Consider the following 22,224-nt stretch of genomic DNA (forward strand, 5'->3'; position numbering starts at 1 on the left):
ACTTCCAGATTCAAACATAACTAAAATATATATAAAAGATCTTTTCATATATACAATTTTACTCTCAAATTCTGACAAATAAAAATACAAAAAAATAGAATTTGATCAGGTTAAAAATCTGAATTCGAATTACTATTGCATAAACATTAAATCACAATTTGTTTAGAATATATTCATAAACGATTTTACGACAACATGAAAAATTTGAACAAAGTATCACAATCAGATGAATAGAAAAAACAATCAAAATAACAAAAAACGTTCCAAAAATAAATTAAAATCACAAAAAAAAACTAATTTAATACCTTCAAGAATAGTTAAGCACGAATTTTCAACTGAAAGTTGAATTCCAAAATTTTATCCAGAAGAAGGTTATGTTTATCGTTGAAGTAAAAGAAACTTATTGTTCAAACTGATATTGAACAGCAACAAATACAACTGAATTTGATTGTTCAATTAGGGCGAAATTGTAGATTCAACTTAATTTGAATTGTTTTTTTTTTATGAAGGATCAGGTTTATGAAACTGTTTTTTGAATTTGAATAGGGTTGTTAGCATATAATGAAAAATGCGTGATTAATGAATTTTTAATAGGATTGTAATCTTTAACAGTTAATTTAAGAAAATATTATCATATTAAAATCAGTTAATTATGGCCAGTAAAAACTGTTATATTTGTATTTTTATAGCAATAATTTACAAAAATATAAAATATAACTTGTTATATTATGTAATTACGAAAGTGTTGGTATAAGAGGTTAAGTATACTAATAAAAAGAAAAAAGAGAATGACGTGAGGTGCATCATTGTGCTACTCCACCATACTAGTGCCGTCCGACAGGGCGACGGGACATTCTTGAACATGGCAATTGGGAATTATGTTCCTACACTCCAGCGCAACAAGGTTTATGCCTGTTTGGACACGCTTGTAACTTTTTGTCTGATGAATTAAAAGTTAGAAATTTTAAGTGTTTAATTCTTTTAATACACTTGATTTTCTTTTCATTCTATTATTAATACTATATAACTAAATAAATTGAACTGTAAATATTATTTCCTCTATTTCATAAAAAAATATTTATCTTTCTTTATATTTGTTTTAAAAATAATCTTTTGTTATAATAATTTTAATTTTAACATTTTACGTGATATAGTATTTAATACTGTATGTAAAATTAAACAACACTTTAATATATTTAATATTATTTTAATTTAAGATTGACAAGATAAAAATATTAAATTAGACACAAAATTAGGTACTATAATTTGGGGGTCCACTAATTATGTTCCATGTACACATAAACAGAGAGGCTTGTGTTGGAAGCGAGATGTAAGGATAGCAGTTGGGTATTCCGTTAAACTAGCAGCGAGTCAAACGTTATATCATTCCTTTGTTTCTCCCTTCTACTATTGTTTTTGGTATTCGTCCAGTTTCGACTTTTTGCGCCCAAAGAATAGTGAACAACACTAAAAAAGAACCTTTCTACTATTGCTGCCTTTCTTGTTGTTTTTGGCTGATTCTCTACCCAGGTATGCAACTTTAAGATTTCTTTATTTGTTTCTAGTTTATGGGGTTCTTTATAGTTCTTGTTTACTCTGTTTCTACAATTCCTGGGCATTTCACGGGATAATGACTAAAAGGTCAAATCTTGATGCACGTGTATTTATTTTATATTTGGAGACATCTGTCACAATCACTCCATCCCTGGAGTGATGGTTCATTTATAAGTCAAGTCATTCGTCTCATTCACATCTAGATCAAATTCAAGGGTTTGGCCTAGTGGTCATATTATGCAAGGAGACATTGCTTTTCCTAATTCGAATTGAAGGGCACCTAGTGGTCAATGAAGTGGTTGAGAGCCGTCTCAGCTTCAAATCCCAGCTAAGACCAAAACACTAGGTGATTTTTTCCCCATCTGTTTTAGCGTTGGTGGATAGAGTTTGCTTGTGGATGGTGGGAGGTATCTCATGGAATTAGTCGACGTGCACAAAAGCGGGGCCAGACACTACAGTCATCCAAGAAAAGGGTCAAATCTTGATGGAAGAATTGGTAAAGGGAATCTCAGTCCAGTGTTAGATCATTGTTTGGAATGTTTTTATTGGCTGATGTATATCTTGTTTAAGAAAATGGTTGTTATGTAACATCACAGATTCTATGAGAAGGGACGATTAGATCTGTTCGAGTTATTCTCGAAAATATATTCAATAGAAAGAACTTTCCTGACATAGTTTTTAGTCTATGCAAAACAGACAAGAAAGGAGTCGTCACGTGATCATTGAATAATTTGTTTTCATCCCATGGGAGGGAGATTATAGCAACCGATATGCTGTTGTGAGAAATAAATGAAGAAACTTTGGGGTGATAACATGGATAAGTCGTGACATGACCCAAATTAAAAAGAGAAGGAAAAGAAGCAGCTGAATTTCTTTTACATGGTGTAACTTTCAACCATCTCTATTACAATTTTCATCAGAAGTAGTTTCTTTTGGGAGTTAATTGACGGAGCCAGCAGTTCCGCACTTGTTCTTGTGAGGGTGCTAGTGCTTATTGTGAAGACATTGGTACATATAAACTAGTCACATGTATATAACTGCTTGCATTGCAAGCATTCAGAGGTTACTTGTCCTTATTTCAATTTGATTTTGTCTTTCAATTTTATAGTGATTGAATTCCAATAATGATGGAGAAGGGAGATTCTTCACAGAAACTGTATAAACGCATGCGACTTTGGGAATTTCCAGATCAGTATGTTGTTGAGCCTACTGATGGGTCCTCTGGTTCATGTTTGGAAATCAGTCGGGTGGATGGGTCGATGAAACTAATAGGTTACCTGCTTATTTTTCTGTTTTCATATGCTCTCCTGGTTCTTAGATTTTCTATAAGCTAACTTTGTTCTTTCTTGGTATATTTTCTCTTCTTTAGATGAGATACCGCATTGCAGTTCACTTCGTGTTCCCAAAATTCGGGCAATTTTTGGAGTTATTGGAATACTAAAGCTTTTGGCAGGCAAGTCGGTAAAAGTTTGAGGATTTTCCATAGCGGGATAACTGTTATGGCAGTTCAGTGCATTTAGGAATCCCTTTCTTCCCCTTAATGTACTATATGTGTTAATAAGAGAATATTATGATCAATAAATGATATGTGAAAGTATCCCTTTTTTTGATCATTCTCTTGAGAGATCGTTCTATTTAAGTATTTGGTTAGAATCATTACACCAATCTCTTGGTCTGCACAGATGCTTTAAACAATAAGGGAAAAACGAAAGTTATTTGAAAGTCTGTAAAACATTTTATCATGCCATCAAAAACCTCCTCCTTTTTAGCTGTCATACTTATACCTGAGAGGAATGGATAAATAGAATATGGTAGGTTGCAGAAAAACATCAAAGTTCCAGAAACAAATGGTCATAAGTTTTCTTTTTATTCCATTCAGGGTCGTATTTATTGGTCATAACTGATAGGGAAAGTGTTGGATCTTACATGGGGCACCCTATCTTTAAAGTCTCGTCAATGAAGGTTTTCCCTTGTGATCATTCTCTCAAGAACACTCCTGTTGAACAGGTAATTTCTCCTATCTACTTTCTTATCTCTGTTTTTGTTGAAGCTTATCTAGTTGGTTCTGTTTCTGTTGCAATGATGTATCTTCTTCCTCCGGCAGAAAAAAATGGAAGCTGAGTTTTCTGCTCTGCTAAATGTAGCAGAAAAGACTCCTGGTCTGTACTTTTCTTATGATGTCAATATAACATTGAGGTGAATTATCTTTTCGCATTTACAGTGTTTAAACAAGCTTTCTTGCCTTTATTTCTTTTCTCGACGGTGCTTGGAAATTGATCAACTAGCTCTTTCTTCCTATCAAAAAACTATTTGTTCTTGTTATTTTCCAAGAATTGGGAACATTCTGGTTGAAAGAATAGTATTTACAAGTGCCTATCGCTTGACACTGAAGCATGGACCATGAAATTCTGAGCTTTAAATGTTTTATGTTTGAATTGGTGGTCTTTTAAACATTGAGAATGTGTGGAGACAATAATTTATGTTGAAACTAAGATGAACATACCTCTGAGGATACAGTGTTTAATTATGTTAATTGAGGAGAAGTATTACAATGTTTGTGATGTTATTTGAGCTGAAATATATGGTCATGATCATTTGAGTGAATTGGGTATCCAATTGTCTAAATTTGAAGGATTATGGGTTCTTCTTTTTCTTTTTCTTCTTAAAATATTTGAGTTGTCCTGTAAAAGTGCTATGGTATTTGTAGCAGTAATATTGAATTTTTAAGTCTTCAAAGTATGCAACATGTGATCTGAGGCAGTTTGAGAAGAAGAGTAGAACTGTGGAGGTGATTGCAAAAGAAATAGCTTTTACTTGCAGTGTCAGAGCCCCAGCCTGTGACCAGCAATCTATTACATCTTTTATAGTTTTTAGAAGGCTCCTTTCCCTCCCAGTAGAGCTGCAAGATCATCTTGTATAGGGACCTGGAGTGATACAGCCAGCAATGGCTAAAACCTCCTTATGCCCCTCCCTAGTGTAGTTTTGGCTTGAGATCCCCTTTGACAACAAGCTGTGTTAGTCTTGTTGTGGTTTTGTAATGCAACATTTGGCGATTAATAAAGTTCGACTAATTACCCAAAAAAAAGTATGCAGCATGGAGCTCAGACATCATTGCTTTTTTTTTTTTATAACTGTGGTGTCCGGGCCAGCTTTGACGCACCTCGAATAATTCCACGGACTACTTTCCACCTTCCACCAACAACAGGTACCAGGTAACTCTATCCACCAAGGCTAGGATAGATGGGAAGAAATCACCTAGTGTTTTTGTCTCCGCTGGGATTTGAACGTGAGACCTCATGGTTCGCACCCACTTCATTGACCACTAAGCCACACCTTTTGGGTGCCTCAGGCTTCATTTCTTATCCTTATGTTTTGAGATGCCAAACTGTTTAAAGTTGGGCATTTGGGTCCGGAATATTTCTTGTCAACAGTTACTCAAATTGTAGAATGTTCATGCATGCCTTTGCTTGTGGTGATTCAAGTGTGTCTTTTCACGAGTTCTGAAGTTCAGAAAAAGAGGATACTGCAGTACTGATCCATATTCAAGTGCCATGTGGCAACCCGGAATATAGATGTCCATATTGGCTGATCTTCTATGAGGATAACATTTGGTACTTATAAAATATAAATGATGACGACTTGTGATAATCTCTATCTTGACATTGTGTTGCATCCACATAGGGCATGCCCAGAAGGGGATAGTCTATTAGAGGTTGTTTATGGGAGCATAGAGGAGAAAAATAGTAGAAAGTTTAGATAGTTTCCTCCTTTTTAGGTTTACACAGAAGAAGAAAGAAATGAAATGGAAGAAAATCATTCCTTATTTCTTAGGGTCAGATGGAAAAGAAGATAAAATTTCTATTTGCTTGCTACTTTCAGTTCAAACATAACAAAGACATAAAATCATATTCCTACAGTATCCTCTTCGGATTTCCTCACGTTGCATCCTTTCATTCAATTAAAAACGTTATATCTGTACTTTCCCCTCTATTATTCTTTTTAACTTTCTGAGTGACGAACCCTGAGCATCATTATCCCCTATTCCAAAATTGTTGAGTTTTTCCTAACTGGACTAGGCACATACGCGATATTCTATAGAAGTTAACTTTGCAAAAAAAAAAAAAAAAGGAAAAAAGAAAGCAAAAAAGCTTCTGAATTTGAGTCTTCGGTTCTTTCTGAAGGTCATTTTATTAGCGTATAACAGATGTCCGTGCCAAACTTTTATATCTTTTAAGGTAATTCTTTTGCTTGTCTCTCTACTTTAGACAATAAATCAGGCAAGCTATGTTTCAGCTATCTCTCTTTGTTATAGATCTTATTTAAGGTTAACATATTGGAGGTGAATTCTATGATTTTAGAAGTTTTTAACACTTGAAGTTTATTTGTTCTTAATTTGAAGTACACTAGAATTATGACACATTCTTATCACTATTACATTTCATCTGATTGTAAGAATATATAGGGTGCAATCTTCAATAATAAGAAACTTATGGTTCCTGTTGCAGTGCTCAGCGGTTGCATGATTTGGGTGATGAATCCAAGTTGCTTCCTCTATGGAGACAAGTAAGTTTTTAGATGCTGCATAGATATACGTCCGTAATGTAATCCTTTACTCATACGTGGCAGCTTGTTACTCTTTTTACTGATATAGAACCTTTGGTGATTGACTAACAATTTTCTTGAATATTGATTTGATAACTTTACTTTCATTTGTTTTTGGGCAGGCAGACCCTCGGTTTCTTTGGAACAACTATATGATGGAATTGCTTATAGATCACAAGGTAAATATATTTTGTGAGTTGCATTCATTTTGTTGGATCTACTCTAAATTTGTAACTCGTCTGTTTTTCCTTGCCATAACAGCTTGATCCCTTCCTGCTTCCAGTTGTCCAAGGCAGTATCCTTGCAATTCTGTTATGCATGGATTTTTCTTAACCTTTCTGGCTTCAACTCATGCTTAAGGATAGCTTTGTTTGCTACCGTTTGAGTTTATACCTTAACTTTTCATAAGGTTTTCACAACTTTCAAGCAGCAATTGGGAAAGACATTGTCGATGTTACGCTGATTGCAAGGAGGTGTAATAGGAGAACAGGTATTCTTTGCTTTCTTCTTGTTGTTTCCTTCTTAACTGTGCAATTTGACAAAAATGATCAATGGAAGTAAAGGAATGGAATTATGGTTGCTGTTTCTGTAGAACCATCGATCCTAATTAACTGGTGAGTGTTGTATATATTTTGTGTAAGTAAACTGGTGAATGATGTACGTATTTTCATAAGTAAACTGGTGAACGATATATATAAGTTTTATAAGTAAACTGGTGATCAATATTTTCTTGAAATGGTAGCAGTTAACTAGTGTATGATATTAATGGTGATTCAACTGTGTATTTCTTTGAAAGGCTCATAATACACCTTGCTTCTTTGTTATTTGACTGTTCAATGTTCATCTTATGCCATTGTCATATGCTCAAAGTTTTACATATGATTCTTACCATGTTATGTCTTTTATGCTCTGGACTTTACCTACTTTCATCCATTATCGTTTATGTACATTATAGCTTTCTTTTTACGATCATTACTCATGCCCACTTCAGAACATCTGTCAATTTAAAGTAAATTCTAGATAATGTTTTTCAAGACTATGGACACAACTTTTTTTTTTACTCTTTTCAGGCTTTAAATTCCAGATTAATACTTGGTTATATTGTGCCTAAAGATTGATAATTTCTTTAGTTAAATTGCTTGTAACACATTTCCATTTCCAGTATTGTATAAATGGCTTTGTATTAGATTCTATCTGATAAGTGATTGTAGCTTTTAAGGTTGGTCAATGAAGAAAAATGGCCTTTACTTTTCTCATGTTCTTCAGTTACCCTTGAAATAAATTGCTAGATTTTCTGATCACAGAGAAAGAGTTTTAAGAAAACTAATGAGCAATAACCTGTTCTCTGGCTTGTGTTGATTAATTATTGTAGGCACTCGAATGTGGAGAAGAGGTGCTGATACTGACGGATTTGTTGCAAATTTTGTGGAAAGCGAGCAAATTATACAGCTGAATGGATTTACTGCATCATTTGTTCAGGTAGACTTGTTTAACAATGTGATGGAGATTCTTTCTGCATCCTATCTTGTTTTCGTGAATTACTCTATGATTTGAGAAGATACCTTTTACTTTTTCAGTTTACAATTTAAATAATTTTTAGTATTTGTTCAATCTTGAATAAAATACTTACTAATTGATCACACCCTATTATAGTCCTAAAATAAGGAAGCAATCGCTGCAAATATAATCTGGTGTTGGCGTTTGAGTCTGGGGTCGTTACGATAAATTGGATCGGATTTTTCTCTTTTTTTTCTCTGTAGTACCTCGACGTGACATCAGAGTGAAAGGGATTCAAGAATCCGTTTTCTTTTTATAAGGGCTAAAATCACTTATTTGGGCTTTTTTACCCCCGACCTACACAAGTGGTTTCCCACATTTGGAAAAGTTCTGTTAGGTTCTTAGTAGCAATCGGCTCGATCACAGGGTGTCTACGTCTGATTTATTGCTAGTTAATATTACTAAATTCAAAAGCTTAAACAATTGCCAAGTGATAAAAGGGCAGCCCGGTGCTAAAGCTCCCGCTATGTGCAAGGTCCGAGGAAGGGACCCACCACAAGGGTATGTTACGCAGCCTTACCTTGCATTTTTGTCAGAGACTGTTTCTAAGGCTTGAACTTGAGACCTCCTGGTCATATGGCAACAACTTTACCAGTTACTCCGAGTGATAAAAGAAGAATTTTATATTATTAATTTGTAAAACTAACCGATAAAAATATATTTAGAATAGCTAATAAGTAGATGAAGGAGTATTCAATAAGGTTATGATTTTCCAATAGTTGGAATGAACTAATAGCATGTTTCCGTTAACCCGGACTAATTCGTCTCGATTGATCATGAGTTCTTATATAATATCTTCCCATTATTAGCAATAAATTCTAACAGGTACTTTCCCTAGTATATCCTAAGTATTCATGTAACCAACTCATCGAAGATAACACAACAAGGTCAAATTATCCCTAATATCTGTGAATCGAAAAAATTAATTCCTTAATTACTTTGAAGTGTTGTTGTGCAACAAAAACCCAATCTTGATTCTTTTCCCAATCAAACAAGATTTAGGGCTCATTAATTAAACATCATACACATCATAGTTGACCAAATGAAACTAAAAAAGGCTCGATAAACACAGTTAAAAACTCATCCAACAATGAGGAATCTGGGGACTGGATGATCCTCTCTTGCAGTGCAAGAACATCACGTGAAGGTCTGGTTGGCTCTTGCCTGGACTCATGTCGTGGTTCCCTCACAATAAGGCAAATCTACGCGGAAACAGGTGAGGTTTTTTTAATCCAGACAAGATTTCTGGGCCATATATAAGCCGTCTACCCTAGATTTGAAGTTTGAGCAGTTCTGTTTGAGCTTTTCTTATTTTCTACTTCTAGAGGGTTTAGTTCTAACTTGGTTCATGATGTCTGTTAGAATATGAGTAGGAATAGGAATAGTATATAGAATCCTATTAGGAAAAGGATTGTAACGTAGTATCCTATTAGGAAAAGGATTGTAACATAGTATCCTATTAGGAAAAGGATTGGAATGTAGTTTCTATAAATAGGGCCTCAATGTAATAATGTAGTTACAACAATTCAATAATATTTTTCTCTTATATTTTATCACATGGTATCAAAACTTCCACGATCTTAGTAAAGAATCAAAGAGTTTTCGCTGCCGGCGGACGGTTATAATCCATATATGCCGCCCGTCTGGCCAATGATTATGTTAGCAAAAGTTGGGTCACTGACTCACTGTGTATCTTTCTAGTGACTATTTTCTTATATCTTTGCGTAGCACCATGCATTTTTTCGGTTACTACTTTTTCATATCTATTTTTCTTAGCACCGTACTTCTTTTCGGTGACTATTTTCTCATATCTGATCTGTGTAGCATCGTGCATCTTTTCGGACTATTGTCTCATATCTGAGTTGCATAGCACCATGCATCTTTCTGGTGACTCCTCAGATTTAATTTACATAGTTCCATACGTCTTTCCGATGACTCCTCAGATCTTTTTCAGTAGGGTCGTGCCATCATTCTGACCCTGCCCATATAATTTCTCTTTTTCAGTAGGATCATGCCGTCATTCCGACCCTACTCATATAATTTCTATTTCTCAATAGGGTCGTGCCATCATTCCGACCCTACACATATTTCTCTTTTTCAGTAGGGTCGTGTCATCATTCCGACCCTACCCATATACTTTTTTTTCCTCAGATTGTAGTCACTTTTTAGCCATCAAATCTAATAATTCGGTGTGTGAGGATGTTTCGGCTAAGTTTCCGGTGACTTTCATGTTCAAGATCTACTCGTCTCTTGATTTCGAGATGACCTGTATATTTTCTACCATTTTTCGGCAATTTTCTAGCGACACATTGACTTTACGGCAATATTTACTACTTTTCGGATATTTTTTCAGTTTGTTCCGTTTCAATTGAGGTCTCCCAGACGTCCAAAGCAGTCCTTATTACATCCATAACAAGCTTGGTACATGTCTTCTATGCACCAGCTTGAGGGGAAGTGTTAGAATATGAGTAGGAATAGGAATAGCATATAGAATCCTATTAGGAAAAGGATTGTAACGTAGTATCCTATTAGGAAAAGGATTGTAACGTAGTATCCTATTAGGAAAAGAATTGGAATGTAGTAATGTAGTTACAACAATTCAATAATATTTTTCTCTTATATTTTCTCACAATGTCTTTGAGTACAGACATGAGTAGCTAAATTTCTTATCTAGGATTTCAATAGAACCTCATTGAATGGAGATGCAGTGGAGGCTCCCTTCACTATAAGTCCCAACGTCTTGCAATATTTTCGTAACTATTTCTCGCAACTGTGCTGTGAGTCAACTTCAGGCTGTCCAGCTCCAGATCTTCCAGGTTTAGCTAAATTTCGCTCCAAGATAAACTAATTTGCCGCCTTTCGTCTTTAAGTGCTTCCTAAACATCCAAGATTCATAATTAAGACTAATTGGCCATTTTCAACAGTTTATGCGTACAAAAAACACTAACAAGTGGTAAACAACACCAAAATGTATGCAGATATTGCCTAATACACCGATCAATATTTTTTGTCAAATGCAGTGGTGAGTTAATTCTTGACAGGAGGCACTTCAGGTCACATAGGAAAATCTGCTAAACTACTAGCAATAGTAAATTTTGTTCCACCCTGCACTATGCAACTAAGAGTTGAGTGGAGAAGTGTATTAGCTTGAGCTTTCTGTTTTACCCTATCTTAGTTTTTATTTTTTTTCCTTTCTGGGTGATAAACCAAAGTTTTTACTAATCAGGGTTGTAAGACAAGTTACGTCTAGTATACTTAGGTACTTAATCAGTTATAAAAGCATTTTGATGTTAAAGATCAATCTGTCTATGAGTCATGCTTGCTGTTAAGTTCTGTGTTTAACATATCAAAAAAACAATTATGAACCTAGTGATGAAAGAAGGTTCAAGTCTCAATATGGTCCTTTGAGATCAACAAACAATAGAAGTTGTAAAAGATTCCATAGAAACTCGGTGTTCGTTACATTTGCTCGACATATTCTGGCTTCCCAATCCTTTGGAACTGCATTTCCGATACTATTTGGGCCAGGATGAATTTCTCAATCTTGACATAACTTCATATCTGATTTGACTGATTCCAGAAATCATCTTACTAGAACGCAAAGTATTAGAGATTCCTAACAAGCTTTATAATCATTAATCTGTTATGCTCGAAGTTAGACTGTATCATGTATGTTAAAGAAAATAAAGAACTTTTTTGGCTTTCAATAAAATGATAAAGTTGGGAAATGTCAATCTTAAATGTCTACTTGCATTCCTTCTGGCAAGATATATTGGTTTGCTTCATTACATGCACATGCTTGTGTATATTTTTGAGATATCATGCTGTTTTGTATGACTTCTTAATTTGCCTTTTGTAGGTCAGAGGGTCAATTCCACTTCTTTGGGATCAGATTGTTGATTTGACATATAAGCCTAAGTTTGAGATAGTGAGACTTGAAGAGGCAGTTGAGTAACATTTTCTGCTTTACAGTGTCTTCATTCTCTTCGCATTAATTCTTTATATGGCTTCACTTATAATCCCTTGTATTTTATGACGTATCTGCAGCCTAGAGTAGCTGAGAGACACTTTTTGGACCTCAGAAAGAAATATGGAAATGTTCTATCAGTTGATCTCGTCAATAAGGTACATTCTCTGGATAATTATTCTATTTTTGCCAGACTAGTCGATCTCACAATTCTTTTAATGAAAATGCTGCTCTAGAAGATGTCCTCTAATCCCTTTACCTTACAAAAAACACAAGGAAAAAAAATGTCCTTTGATACATAGAAAGTGGTTTGATTGCCGCGTATGTGAAGACATGGCTATAAATGTGTCCATGGTGATGCTTTACACAATTTTATCGATTTGTCATGTCTTCTCTGAAACTCTTATCAGCATGGAGGAGAAGGGCGTTTGAATGAGAAGTTTGCCAATGCAATGCAGCATGTTGCTGGTGATGATGTAAGGTAGGATCTTTCTTCTGGTGATCAGATCATCTTACTAAGTTGCTGCACTTCAGTCTAACATTGAGCGGTTTTTGCAGATACTTGCACTTTGATTTTCACCATATATGTGGGCATGTTCATTTTGAGCGTCTTTCTATCCTTTATGATCAAATTGAGGATTTCTTCATAAAGAATAGGTATAATCACTTTTGAGTTTACAGTTCATGTATATATTCCTTTGATTTTACAGTTCCATGTATATATTCCTCTGGTAGCTGGTTTGGAGGTGAATTATGCAGGTATTAAATATTGCATAAGTAATACCACGATTGGTAGCTAGTTAGGAGGTAAATTATTCATGTATAAGATTAATACAATGATTGTTTTGCATTTTAGAAACCCCCATAATTAATACATATCTAAGTTATGAGGTAATTTCTATATTATCTTATGCAGAATAGAAGGAGAAATAAGTAATACATGTATAACTAATACATGAGTAACTAAGCCTTGCATAACTAATACCTGCATAAATAATACATAGATTCCCTCATAATTAATCCCTAAATTACTCATAAGTAACACCTCTATAACTCTTAACCAGCTGCCAAACGACCCCTTATAGTTCATGTATGCATTCCTTTTAGTTTACTTTTCATGCATATATTGTGTAATATTATCCTCTTTGCTTTCATGTATGGTATCTTGCGTCCTGGCTCATTATTTTCCACCAACTGTGACATGCACTTTGGGATTACATAAAGCCATGTTCCTAGTCTGGATCATCCCAATCTCATCTAGCTGAAAGGATGATGGTGGAGATGGGATGCAGACATTTATCTGGCCTGCATGTTGTGGGGCAGGATGGTGTAAAAGATGTAGGATATGACGGGTTTATAGTTGAGAGCTTTAATTAGTTTACGTCCTTTTTTCTTTTTGGGAGTTAGAGGTTTCTAGGAACCTGTTTGCACATTTTTCTTCCCCTTCTTCACCTACATGAATATTATCCTCTTTGCTTTCATGTATGGTATCTTGTGTCCTGGCTCATTAGTTGCCACCAACTGTGACGTGTACTTTGAGATCACATAAGCCATATTCCTAGTCTGGATCATCCCAATCTCATCTAGCTGAAAGGATGGTGGTGGAGATGGGATGCAGACACCTGTCTGACCTGCATGTAGTAGGGCAGGATGGTGTAAAGGATGTAGGATATGACGGGTTTTTAGTTGAGAGCTTTAATTTGTTTACGTCCTTTTTTCTTTTTGGGAGTTGGAGGTTTCTAGGAACCTGTTTGCACATTTTTCTTCCCCTTCTTCGCCTACATGAATATTATCCTCTTTGCTTTCATGTATAGTATCTTGTGTCCTGGCTCATTATTTGCCACCAACTGTGACATGTACTTTGGGATCACATAGCCATATTCCTAGTCTGGATCATCCCAATCTCATCTAGCTGAAAGGATGGTGGTGGAGATGGGATGCAGACACCTGTCTGACCTGCATGTTGTAGGGCAGGATGGTGTAAAGGATGTAGGATATGACGGGTTTTTAGTTGAGAGCTTTAATTTGTTTACGTCCTTTTTTCTTTTTGGGAGTTGGAGGTTTCTAGGAACCTGTTTGCACATTTTTCTTTCCCTTCTTCGCCTTCTATATGACTCTGAATGGTCAATAACTAGTTAATAAGTCCATTTTTAATTTAACTGTTCCTTCTAATTAATAGGGAATAGACAAAGAAATATTTCACTTTCAGAAGTCAGAGATTATGCATCTAATTGGCTAGAGGCTTATGTCAAGACTACCTGCATTGCAGGCAAGGCAAGAATACTAGCAGCAAGAGCATAAATATTCTTTTCTTAGGTTTGAGAATGGTGTGATCCATATGGTGGACAATCTGGAAGGAAAGAAATCCTAGAGTTTTTGAGAATGTAGAAAATAGTATGGAGCAAGTCAAATTAAAATGTATCTTGAACTTGTGTTTTGGTGTAACCAGATATACTCTCGTGATACTGTCTCTTATCATTGATGTCTTAGACTCATTATAGGGACAGGACAGTAGATTTAGAATTTTCTGTGTAAATGGTTTTCAGTACAACCTGTGTACTGGTTTACAGAAATAGAAACAATCACCAATTTCAAAAAAAAGAACGACGTGAAAATGAAAATGAAACTGTGAGAGAGAGAGAAGAAAAAAAGGCTCTGCATCAAAAAGTTATTTTGTACGGTTTAGTGTTTCTTTATGCATGGAGAGGTAGAAACACATTCCCTGTAATTCTGCAAGCAACGTCTTGTTGTTTTTCTGGTATGTCATTCTTAAATTTGATTTCTTGTTTTCATATTAGGTACTCTTTATTGAATGAGAAAGGTGAAAAAGTTGAGGTACAACTTGGAGTTGTGAGGACCAACTGCATTGATTGCTTAGACCGTACAAATGTCACGCAGGTATCTCTTATCTATGGAAGCATTAGCGGATCTTTTTGTATGGATATGCATGTAAAAAGCACTCAGATTTATTGGTCCAGGGAGGACAATGTCGAGTCCTATTTGCAGTGCTTGTTCTCTATTTAACATGTTTAAACTTTGCCATTGCGAAAGGACACTGTTTAATATTTACATGTTATTTCTATTTACACGTCACACACGTATTTATGCTCCTTGTTGAGAGATTTTGGGCCTATCCCATAAGCTAGTTCCTAATATGAGGATTGCCAAAGACCATATAAGGACACCCCCCCCCCCCCCCCCCCCCCCCCCCCCGAAGGATCTACTACTTGGTTGGGTCTCAAAGGATCAAAGCAAGAATCAAGTCTAAAGGAAACATGGAAAACTGCTCCAGCTTGTGTATGCTGGGTCTTCTGGACAGAGGAAGTATATGAAATCGACAACATGATAGATTTCCTTAGTTTCAGGTGTAGGATCTTTCCTTTTGTACAGGACATTAGGACTTTTGGAGAGTGGACAATATAATATGGATGCCCAACATCGATAAATAAAAAATTGAGATGGTTTTGGCTCTGATACCATGTTGAGAAATGAAATTTAAGCCTAACTCAATTTCAAAAGCTAGCTCCTGAGGTGAGGATTGTGCAACACCATATAATGATGGCAATTACCCCCTATTGTTACACATCTTTAGAAGCACTTCAAGAAAATTCTTTCAATAAGTTGGAGTTTAATGAAAGTTAAGAGTTTAAATTCTAGGTACAAGTCTTGGTTTTAGTGAGAATAGTAGCACGTCTGTTTTAAAGGCTGTACCAGTAAAAGGAAGTTTTGTCTAGCTGTTTATAGATAATCTTTTGTTCTGTGCCATTTCTACTTTTGCATTTTACAGCAAACAAATCTACTGTAACCTATTAGGTTCAATATCTGCAGTAAATTTTTGTGGCTCAACTTTGTGACTTGTACTTTACTCCCTTAGTTTCAATTTGTTTCTTTGTTTGATTTTGACTTGGCACAGAGTTCAAGTAAAGAATATTTTTGAATCTTGTGGTCTTAAACTAAAGATATGTTAAATGTACCAAAATGTCATTTAATCTTGTGATCTTAAACATGCCATGTAAAAAGGTAGAATTAAAGAGTTGCCAAATAGGGAAAAAGGCATTCTGAAATGGACTATATAAAGGAATGTAAGACAAACAAATTGAAATGGAGGGAGTAGTTTCTTCATGATGTTTACCTATCAGCTTTTTGCCAGCAGCATAAGCATTTTAACTGTCTTTTCGCTCAAGTTTGTAGGCTATGTTATTTCACTTCATTGAATGCAGGGTTATATTGAATGTTCTGTTTTAAATGTTACATTTTCCTAATTATTAGAAAATTAATTACTGGACACCAATTTCTTGTCTTTTACTTTAGGAGGGCCAATTTTTTTTAGCTGAGACTTGAGTCAAGGTATGACGCAGAGGAGCCCATACCATCTAATCTAACCCATATAGGCTACTGCCATGTCTGCATTTCTTCTCCTACTTTAAGGAAATGTGATAATAAATCATATCCATTTGCAGAGCATGCTTGGTCGCAGAATGTTGGAATTCCAACTCAGAAGACTTGGTATTTTTGATGCTGAAGAAACTATTAGCACACACCCCAACCTTGATGAGAGCTTTAAAATACGTGAGTAATTTTGATGAACTGTAATGAAGTTTTCTCTCAAGAGTATATGTTGCTTCATTAGAATTCATGGCAGATGAGTTTTGTATTGTAATGGTTTTCGCAGAAGCACCTACTTCTATCCTTGATTTTACAGGTTTTTGTTCCATCTCCTTTTTAACTTTATATGGTAAGTGCAGTGTGGGCAAACCATGGGGATGATATAAGCATACAGTATTCTGGTACTCCAGCCCTGAAGGGAGATTTTGTCAGGTAAAGTTTTTTTGTTTTTGACCATGCTAAAGATGTCTCTTCTTGTTTGGCTGAGTTGTGAGATGTTATTTATAGGAGGGATGAAACACAGGCAGCATTATTTATGCCAGTATACTTTCATATTATAGGAATATTTTTGTTGTGCATATGTGCTGTTCTCACAATGCATGTAACTGAACCTTAAAACTTACCAGTCAGTTTCTTATGTTTGCTGATCTGCATGGACAAAAAGTTCCTGGTGAACCATCAGTCACATGGCTATTTGGAGTTGTTTTAGCACTATCGACACCCAACTAGATTTGTTTTTGTAAATCAGTAATATAATCAAAAAGAGTACAATCTTTTGAAGATATCGAATTTCTTAGTTGGAAAGTTGAGATTATGTTTTGTTCTATATTTAGAATTCAATCATGTATTTAGCACTTGTACGTGCATGTACTTTTTATGAATAATCTTGAAAATCTACTATTCTGAACCTAAGTTTTTTGTTCACCTATCATCCATCATGATTGTAATTTAACATTGCTATTGATGCAGATATGGTAAGAGAACTGTCCAAGGAATAGTCAATGATGGTTGCAATGCCCTAATGCGATACTACTTGAACAACTTTGTTGATGGTACAAAACAGGTATTGCTGCTCGATACATGTATACATACCAGCAATTAGTTACTTCTGTTACTACGACTGCATCCATTTTTGGTACCTGTACCTTGTGTTCATGTGAAATTTTGGAAAAGCATTCATTGAATGATACTGAAATCATCTATCTGGGCATATGTGGAGTGTAGTAATTGCAGCCAGTCATGCATTAATTAGTGTCTCGCTTGTTTCCAATCTGATTTATTGATACTTGATGGATGACTTTCTTGTTATTGCTAGGTAGATGATGGGACTAAAAATATACAATCTGTTACATGCATCAGTACCTAGTTTATTGCCTGCACGTTCTCTTGACGTCATTTCTATACTTCTCTCATGTCCATTTAAACTCAGAAATTCTATCTTCTTCTTACATTTTCTGAAGGATGCTATTGATCTAATGCAAGGACATTACATTATGTCGGTCTCCCGAGATATGACGGCTTCATCGCAGAAAGGAGGCATTGAGGCTATAGCTGTGAGTGCTATTGCGTATTCTTACTGTATCAAGTTTTTGTTGTTCCTATTTATCAAATTCCACCGAGTAGCTGTCTCTCTGGAATAGCAAAATGTTGTATTCATTGGTAACCTTACAAGGTTAATGTAGATTGGCTGAAGTTGATATTTCATGTTCTTAACTGGGACCCTCTTTGTGGATGAGGTAGAGCTTGGGAAAAATTCAAAAGATAATACGTATCTTAAAATTAGGAGAATAGCAAATAGTTAATAACAGCTTAGGTAGTATCCTGTTGCCTGGTAAGTAGAGATTTTGTGCGGATATGAGATTAATTGGTGAAACTCTCTTCTAAAGGTTGATCCATCACGCTTATCCTCTTGCAAATACCTCTACAAGTTACTATCTGGTGCAAGTAAATGCCAATATCTTAAAGGCACCATTATAAAACAGCCCATTTGGCCATGAGAATTTTTCACGTTTTACTGGAAAATTATTTCATTTTAGTAAAAATTATAGTGTTTGGCCATAACAATTCCAAATACTATTTGGAATTATATTTGGAAAAGTGAAAACAAGTCAAACTTGTTTTCACTTTTTTCACTTCAACTTGTCTCACAATAAGTCAAAAAGAACTCTAATTTATTTTCATGGTCAAACACATGTTCAACTTCAACTTCAACTCTAACTCCAACCCCAACTCCAACTCCAACTCCAGAAAATTTTAGTTTTATGGCTAAACGCCTACTAAATTTGGGTTATTTGGTAAAAGCTTCTCTGGAGCTATTAATGTGGATGTTTCACTTACAAAGTTTATGAGATTGTGAACTCACAACCACTTATGTACTGGGGAAATCATTATTAATTTGGGAGAGAGGCAATTTCTAAAGCATGAGATGAAATAGGTGAAATCAAAGGACTTTATTTGAATGCTACTGCAGCTACATGCAAAGAAATGACCAAAAGATTTGTATTTTGTAGGTTACTTTTGGCTGGCAATTCCTCTCAAGCATATTCCATATTTATCATTTACAGGAATTGGGAAATAGCATTAGTCTTAAGTTTCTCTGGGAAGCCATTGATCCCAAGCGTTAAGATAAAAGATACGCAGTGCAACTGAAATGAGAATTTTCATCATATATCAGTACTTTAGGAGAGGTTTTTTTTTTTTTTTTTCCTTTTGGAGTCAAAATCAGTATTTTGAAGGGGAGCCTTGAAGTAACTGGTAAAGTTGCTTCCACGTGACCACTGGCAGAAATGTAAGGTAAGGCTGCGTACGATACACCCTTGTGGTGAGGCCCTTCCCCAGACACTGCGCATAGCGGTAGCTTTAGTGCCCCAGGCTGCCTTTTTTTAGTCAAAATCAGTATTTTAGGAGAGTTGTATATAAGAACACCTGTCCCTCTCTTTTACTTGCAATCTGAGTTCAAAGGTCAGAAAAGAGTGTTCATTTACAGCTACATGATAAGTGATTATGGTACCCAACGACAGAACACTAGGGTTGCTGCTCTTCCTTGGACCTGCTTGAATCCGAGATGCTTCATGAACCGGCTGGCCCTTTTTTCTTTAAACTACTTGACAGCCATTTGATCTTCATAACGTGCCCAAATTTGACTGCAAACATGTGTTTAAACTTTTTTGAGTTGGTAGATAATATTAATACAGTATCTTTTTATTATCTTTGTTTTGTTATACTTTTTGTTTTCTCGTAACAGTCATTGAGTACCAATATGTGCTGAATTTTTTTTAGCAAACTTTGATGTTGTCAGTCATATCATCTCACCTAATTGTAATTTTTTTGACATGCAGTCATTTCCTCTTGCCTTGGGACTGATTTTGACAGGGTTATTTTTCACTACCTTGTCACTGGGGAGAGGTGAGTTCCCATACATGGAAATTTTCCTCTGATTCTGCTGTATCATCATTATCTTTGAATTTCTATCTCAATAACCAAACCATTGGGTCTATTTTTTTTTTTTTTTTAAAATAAATGAATAAACAGTTTTGTTTTTTGGGGGTGGATGATCGTGGGGGTTGAAAGGGTTTATATGACCGCATGGGCTTTCTAAAGTAAGATGTTCCATTTACTAGTAATACCTTGATCATGTATGCATGTTTCGTAGTCATGCCTGTTATCAATCATGACTTCAAAGATATGAATTAGGGTTAAAAGGCGCAATGAATGAAACTCCCTAAGGAGTGTATTTTGTATAGTATGTATGCGAGATGGGCAAAACTATGCATTTCAAGATGAAGGAATTATTTATGCCCTTTATGCTGCATTGTCTTGATCTTCTTTGTCCATTTCTCTGTGAGCGTGCATGCAATTCTGGTGGAGGGAAAAGCTCCGACTGTTAGTAAAGGGTCTTTCCCAATGTATGCATACAATTTAATTTGGAGTATAACATTTGTGACAATCTTTAAATCTCTTGATACTCATAAACCTTACACGAGGTTCTTGTTTCCTTCCATCGACAGTTCGGAATGATGTTTGGAACCTATTATTTTCACTGGTTTGGGCAAGCATAAGTTTGGCCATAGCTGCACTTGTGAAGGCCAATGGTCGCGTGTTCTGTAACAGACCTCGCCTGCATCAGTCAAGACGTTGATTTCTGGGTTAAAGATGCTGGATTAGTTTGCCATATTTGCTGTAGTTGCTAGCTTTGCTAGTCAACATATTCATTTACTTTCTCGTATTCTTTGTAAGAAATAACGCTTCTACGGATTGGTTATAGAAGATTGATTTTTACCATTTGTGCTTCCATTGCATTCCATTTCAGAAGGCTTACCCACAGATGATTGTTTAAAGATTGGAATTTTGGTCCAATAGTACCTTGTGAAGTCATGCTAAAGAAATTTAACTTTGGCCTAGACTGCTTTTCTGGTTCTTCGTTTATGTTGTATTTCCCAAGTCTCGACGATAAGAACCTTTCTATGCAACAATGAATTGTTCAATCTTCACCATAACCACTTCTTATGAATGATTACCCCTAGCCTATTTGGTCTTTTTCTTTCATCCTCTTTTTTGTTTGTGAAAATCTCATGTCATAAAATGGTTGGGAATCGAAATGGATCCTGCATATAAACACTGATTATTATTATTATTTTTTTGTGCGTTTGTATGTGTAGAGTTGTCTATGGTTTATGTTGAATGAGACTTGTGTAGAGAACTCTGAAGTTTGTGGTGGTAGTGAGAAATTGAGCTGGCTTACTAGGCAGGAGATGAAAGTAGCTCACTGTCACTGAACTATAATAGAAGTTTAACAGAATATGCTCCTAATAGTGGTTCAAAAACTTGTGTATGTATACTGAAAATCTGATCAAACATTTGGTGTTAAAAAAGAAGAGTAAAGAATCTAGCAACCATAACTAAATTTGCTGCGACACACTCCAACTTTACCGGGGGGGGGGGGGGGGGGGGGGGTAATTACCTCGTTGAAATAAATTTTAACAAATTTTTGTCAATCTTTTTAGCTGATGTGGCACCTTTGATGTGGACTTCATTTTTATGTAATAAAGGGTCATGTCAGCTCAAAAAGGTGGCAAAAATACGTGATAGGTTCCTTTAATATCGAGTAAAGATTTTAAAGTGAGACCGCCTAAAGAGCAAGAATTACTAGAATTGCCCTTGAACAGCTTTTCCAGAGTTACAAGAACCCTAGATTTTGAGAAGAAGAGAGAAAAGAGAAGTTTATTGATATTTCTTAATCCACAAAATCTGCTTACAATTGAGAATGCAACTGTTGCTTTATACAGGGGGATTTCCAGAAGTTAAATATAACTTTCACCTAACAACTCCAACAACTTTAACTAACTCCATCTGTCGCGTGCTAGTCATGTGACTATTTATTTCCTAATTACAATTGATTAAATTGGAAAGAAAATTACAAAATCACTAGAGTTGTAACAATACTCCCCCCCATCACATCATCATTGTCCCCAAGGATGGAAACTAGGAAACTGCTGGTAAATAATGTGGTTATCCTCCCAAGTACTATCTTGTGTAGGGGCATCAAACCATTTGATAAGCCATTGTGAAACAACTCGACCTCTTTTTTGCACCATCCTCATATCTATAATAGCTTCAGGTACTAGCAAAATAGGTCCTGAACTAGAGTGCACCATAGGTAAAGTAGTAGAAATTGGATGGGATCCTACCTTCAATTTCAGTTGTGATATGTAGAAAGTAGGGTGGATTTTAGCATCCACAGGTAAATCCAGTGTATAAGCAACCTTCCCCACCTTAGCAAAAATTTGGAAAGGTCTAAACAACCTAGCTGAGAGTCTCTGAAAAAAATGAGACTTGAGTGACACGTGTCTATAAGGTTGCAACTTAACGCACACCTAATCACCAATGTTGTAGTGCCTGTCAGTTCTTCCTTTATCAGTCTGTACCTTCATTCTACTTTGAACTTTAGTCAAGCAAGCCTTGATAGACCTCAAAGTGGCCTCTCTAGCCACCAAGCTTCTATCGACAACATCCAATTAAGAGTCAAATGCTAAGTAAGGCAGTAGAGGAGGTGGTTGTTTACCATATACAACCTCATAGGGAGTCATCTTGATTGAGGAATGATAAGTGGTATTATACCACCACTCAGCTAAAGGTAACCACATAGGCCACTCTTTATG

At 35.6% G+C, this 22,224-nt stretch overlaps 1 protein-coding gene across 2 annotated transcripts; it reads left to right on the forward strand.

Annotated features, from left to right (window-relative positions):
* The first annotated feature begins 1,297 nt into the window (after positions 1-1,297).
* LOC107858484 (phosphoinositide phosphatase SAC6) lies at positions 1,298-20,466 on the forward strand. 2 transcript variants are annotated; one of them, XM_016703149.2, is made up of 21 exons: positions 1,298-1,530; positions 2,663-2,826; positions 2,924-3,007; positions 3,434-3,561; positions 3,659-3,750; positions 6,060-6,117; positions 6,279-6,335; positions 6,418-6,451; positions 6,566-6,646; positions 7,529-7,635; positions 11,573-11,659; positions 11,761-11,838; positions 12,091-12,161; positions 12,239-12,337; positions 14,479-14,578; positions 16,141-16,249; positions 16,426-16,498; positions 17,036-17,129; positions 17,527-17,619; positions 19,405-19,471; positions 20,074-20,466. In XM_016703149.2, the coding sequence occupies exons 2-21, from the start codon at positions 2,679-2,681 to the stop codon at positions 20,202-20,204; spliced, it is 1,791 nt and encodes a 596-aa protein (XP_016558635.1). In that variant the 5' UTR covers positions 1,298-1,530; positions 2,663-2,678; the 3' UTR covers positions 20,205-20,466. The 2 variants fall into 2 exon arrangements, with proteins under 2 accessions (XP_016558635.1, XP_016558636.1); XM_016703150.2 differs by lacking the exon at positions 1,298-1,530 and adding an exon at positions 2,251-2,562.
* The last annotated feature ends 1,758 nt before the right edge of the window (positions 20,467-22,224 follow it).

The sequence above is a fragment of the Capsicum annuum genome, chromosome 2, assembly GCF_002878395.1.
Source record: "Capsicum annuum cultivar UCD-10X-F1 chromosome 2, UCD10Xv1.1, whole genome shotgun sequence".
Lineage (NCBI taxonomy): Eukaryota > Viridiplantae > Streptophyta > Magnoliopsida > Solanales > Solanaceae > Capsicum > Capsicum annuum.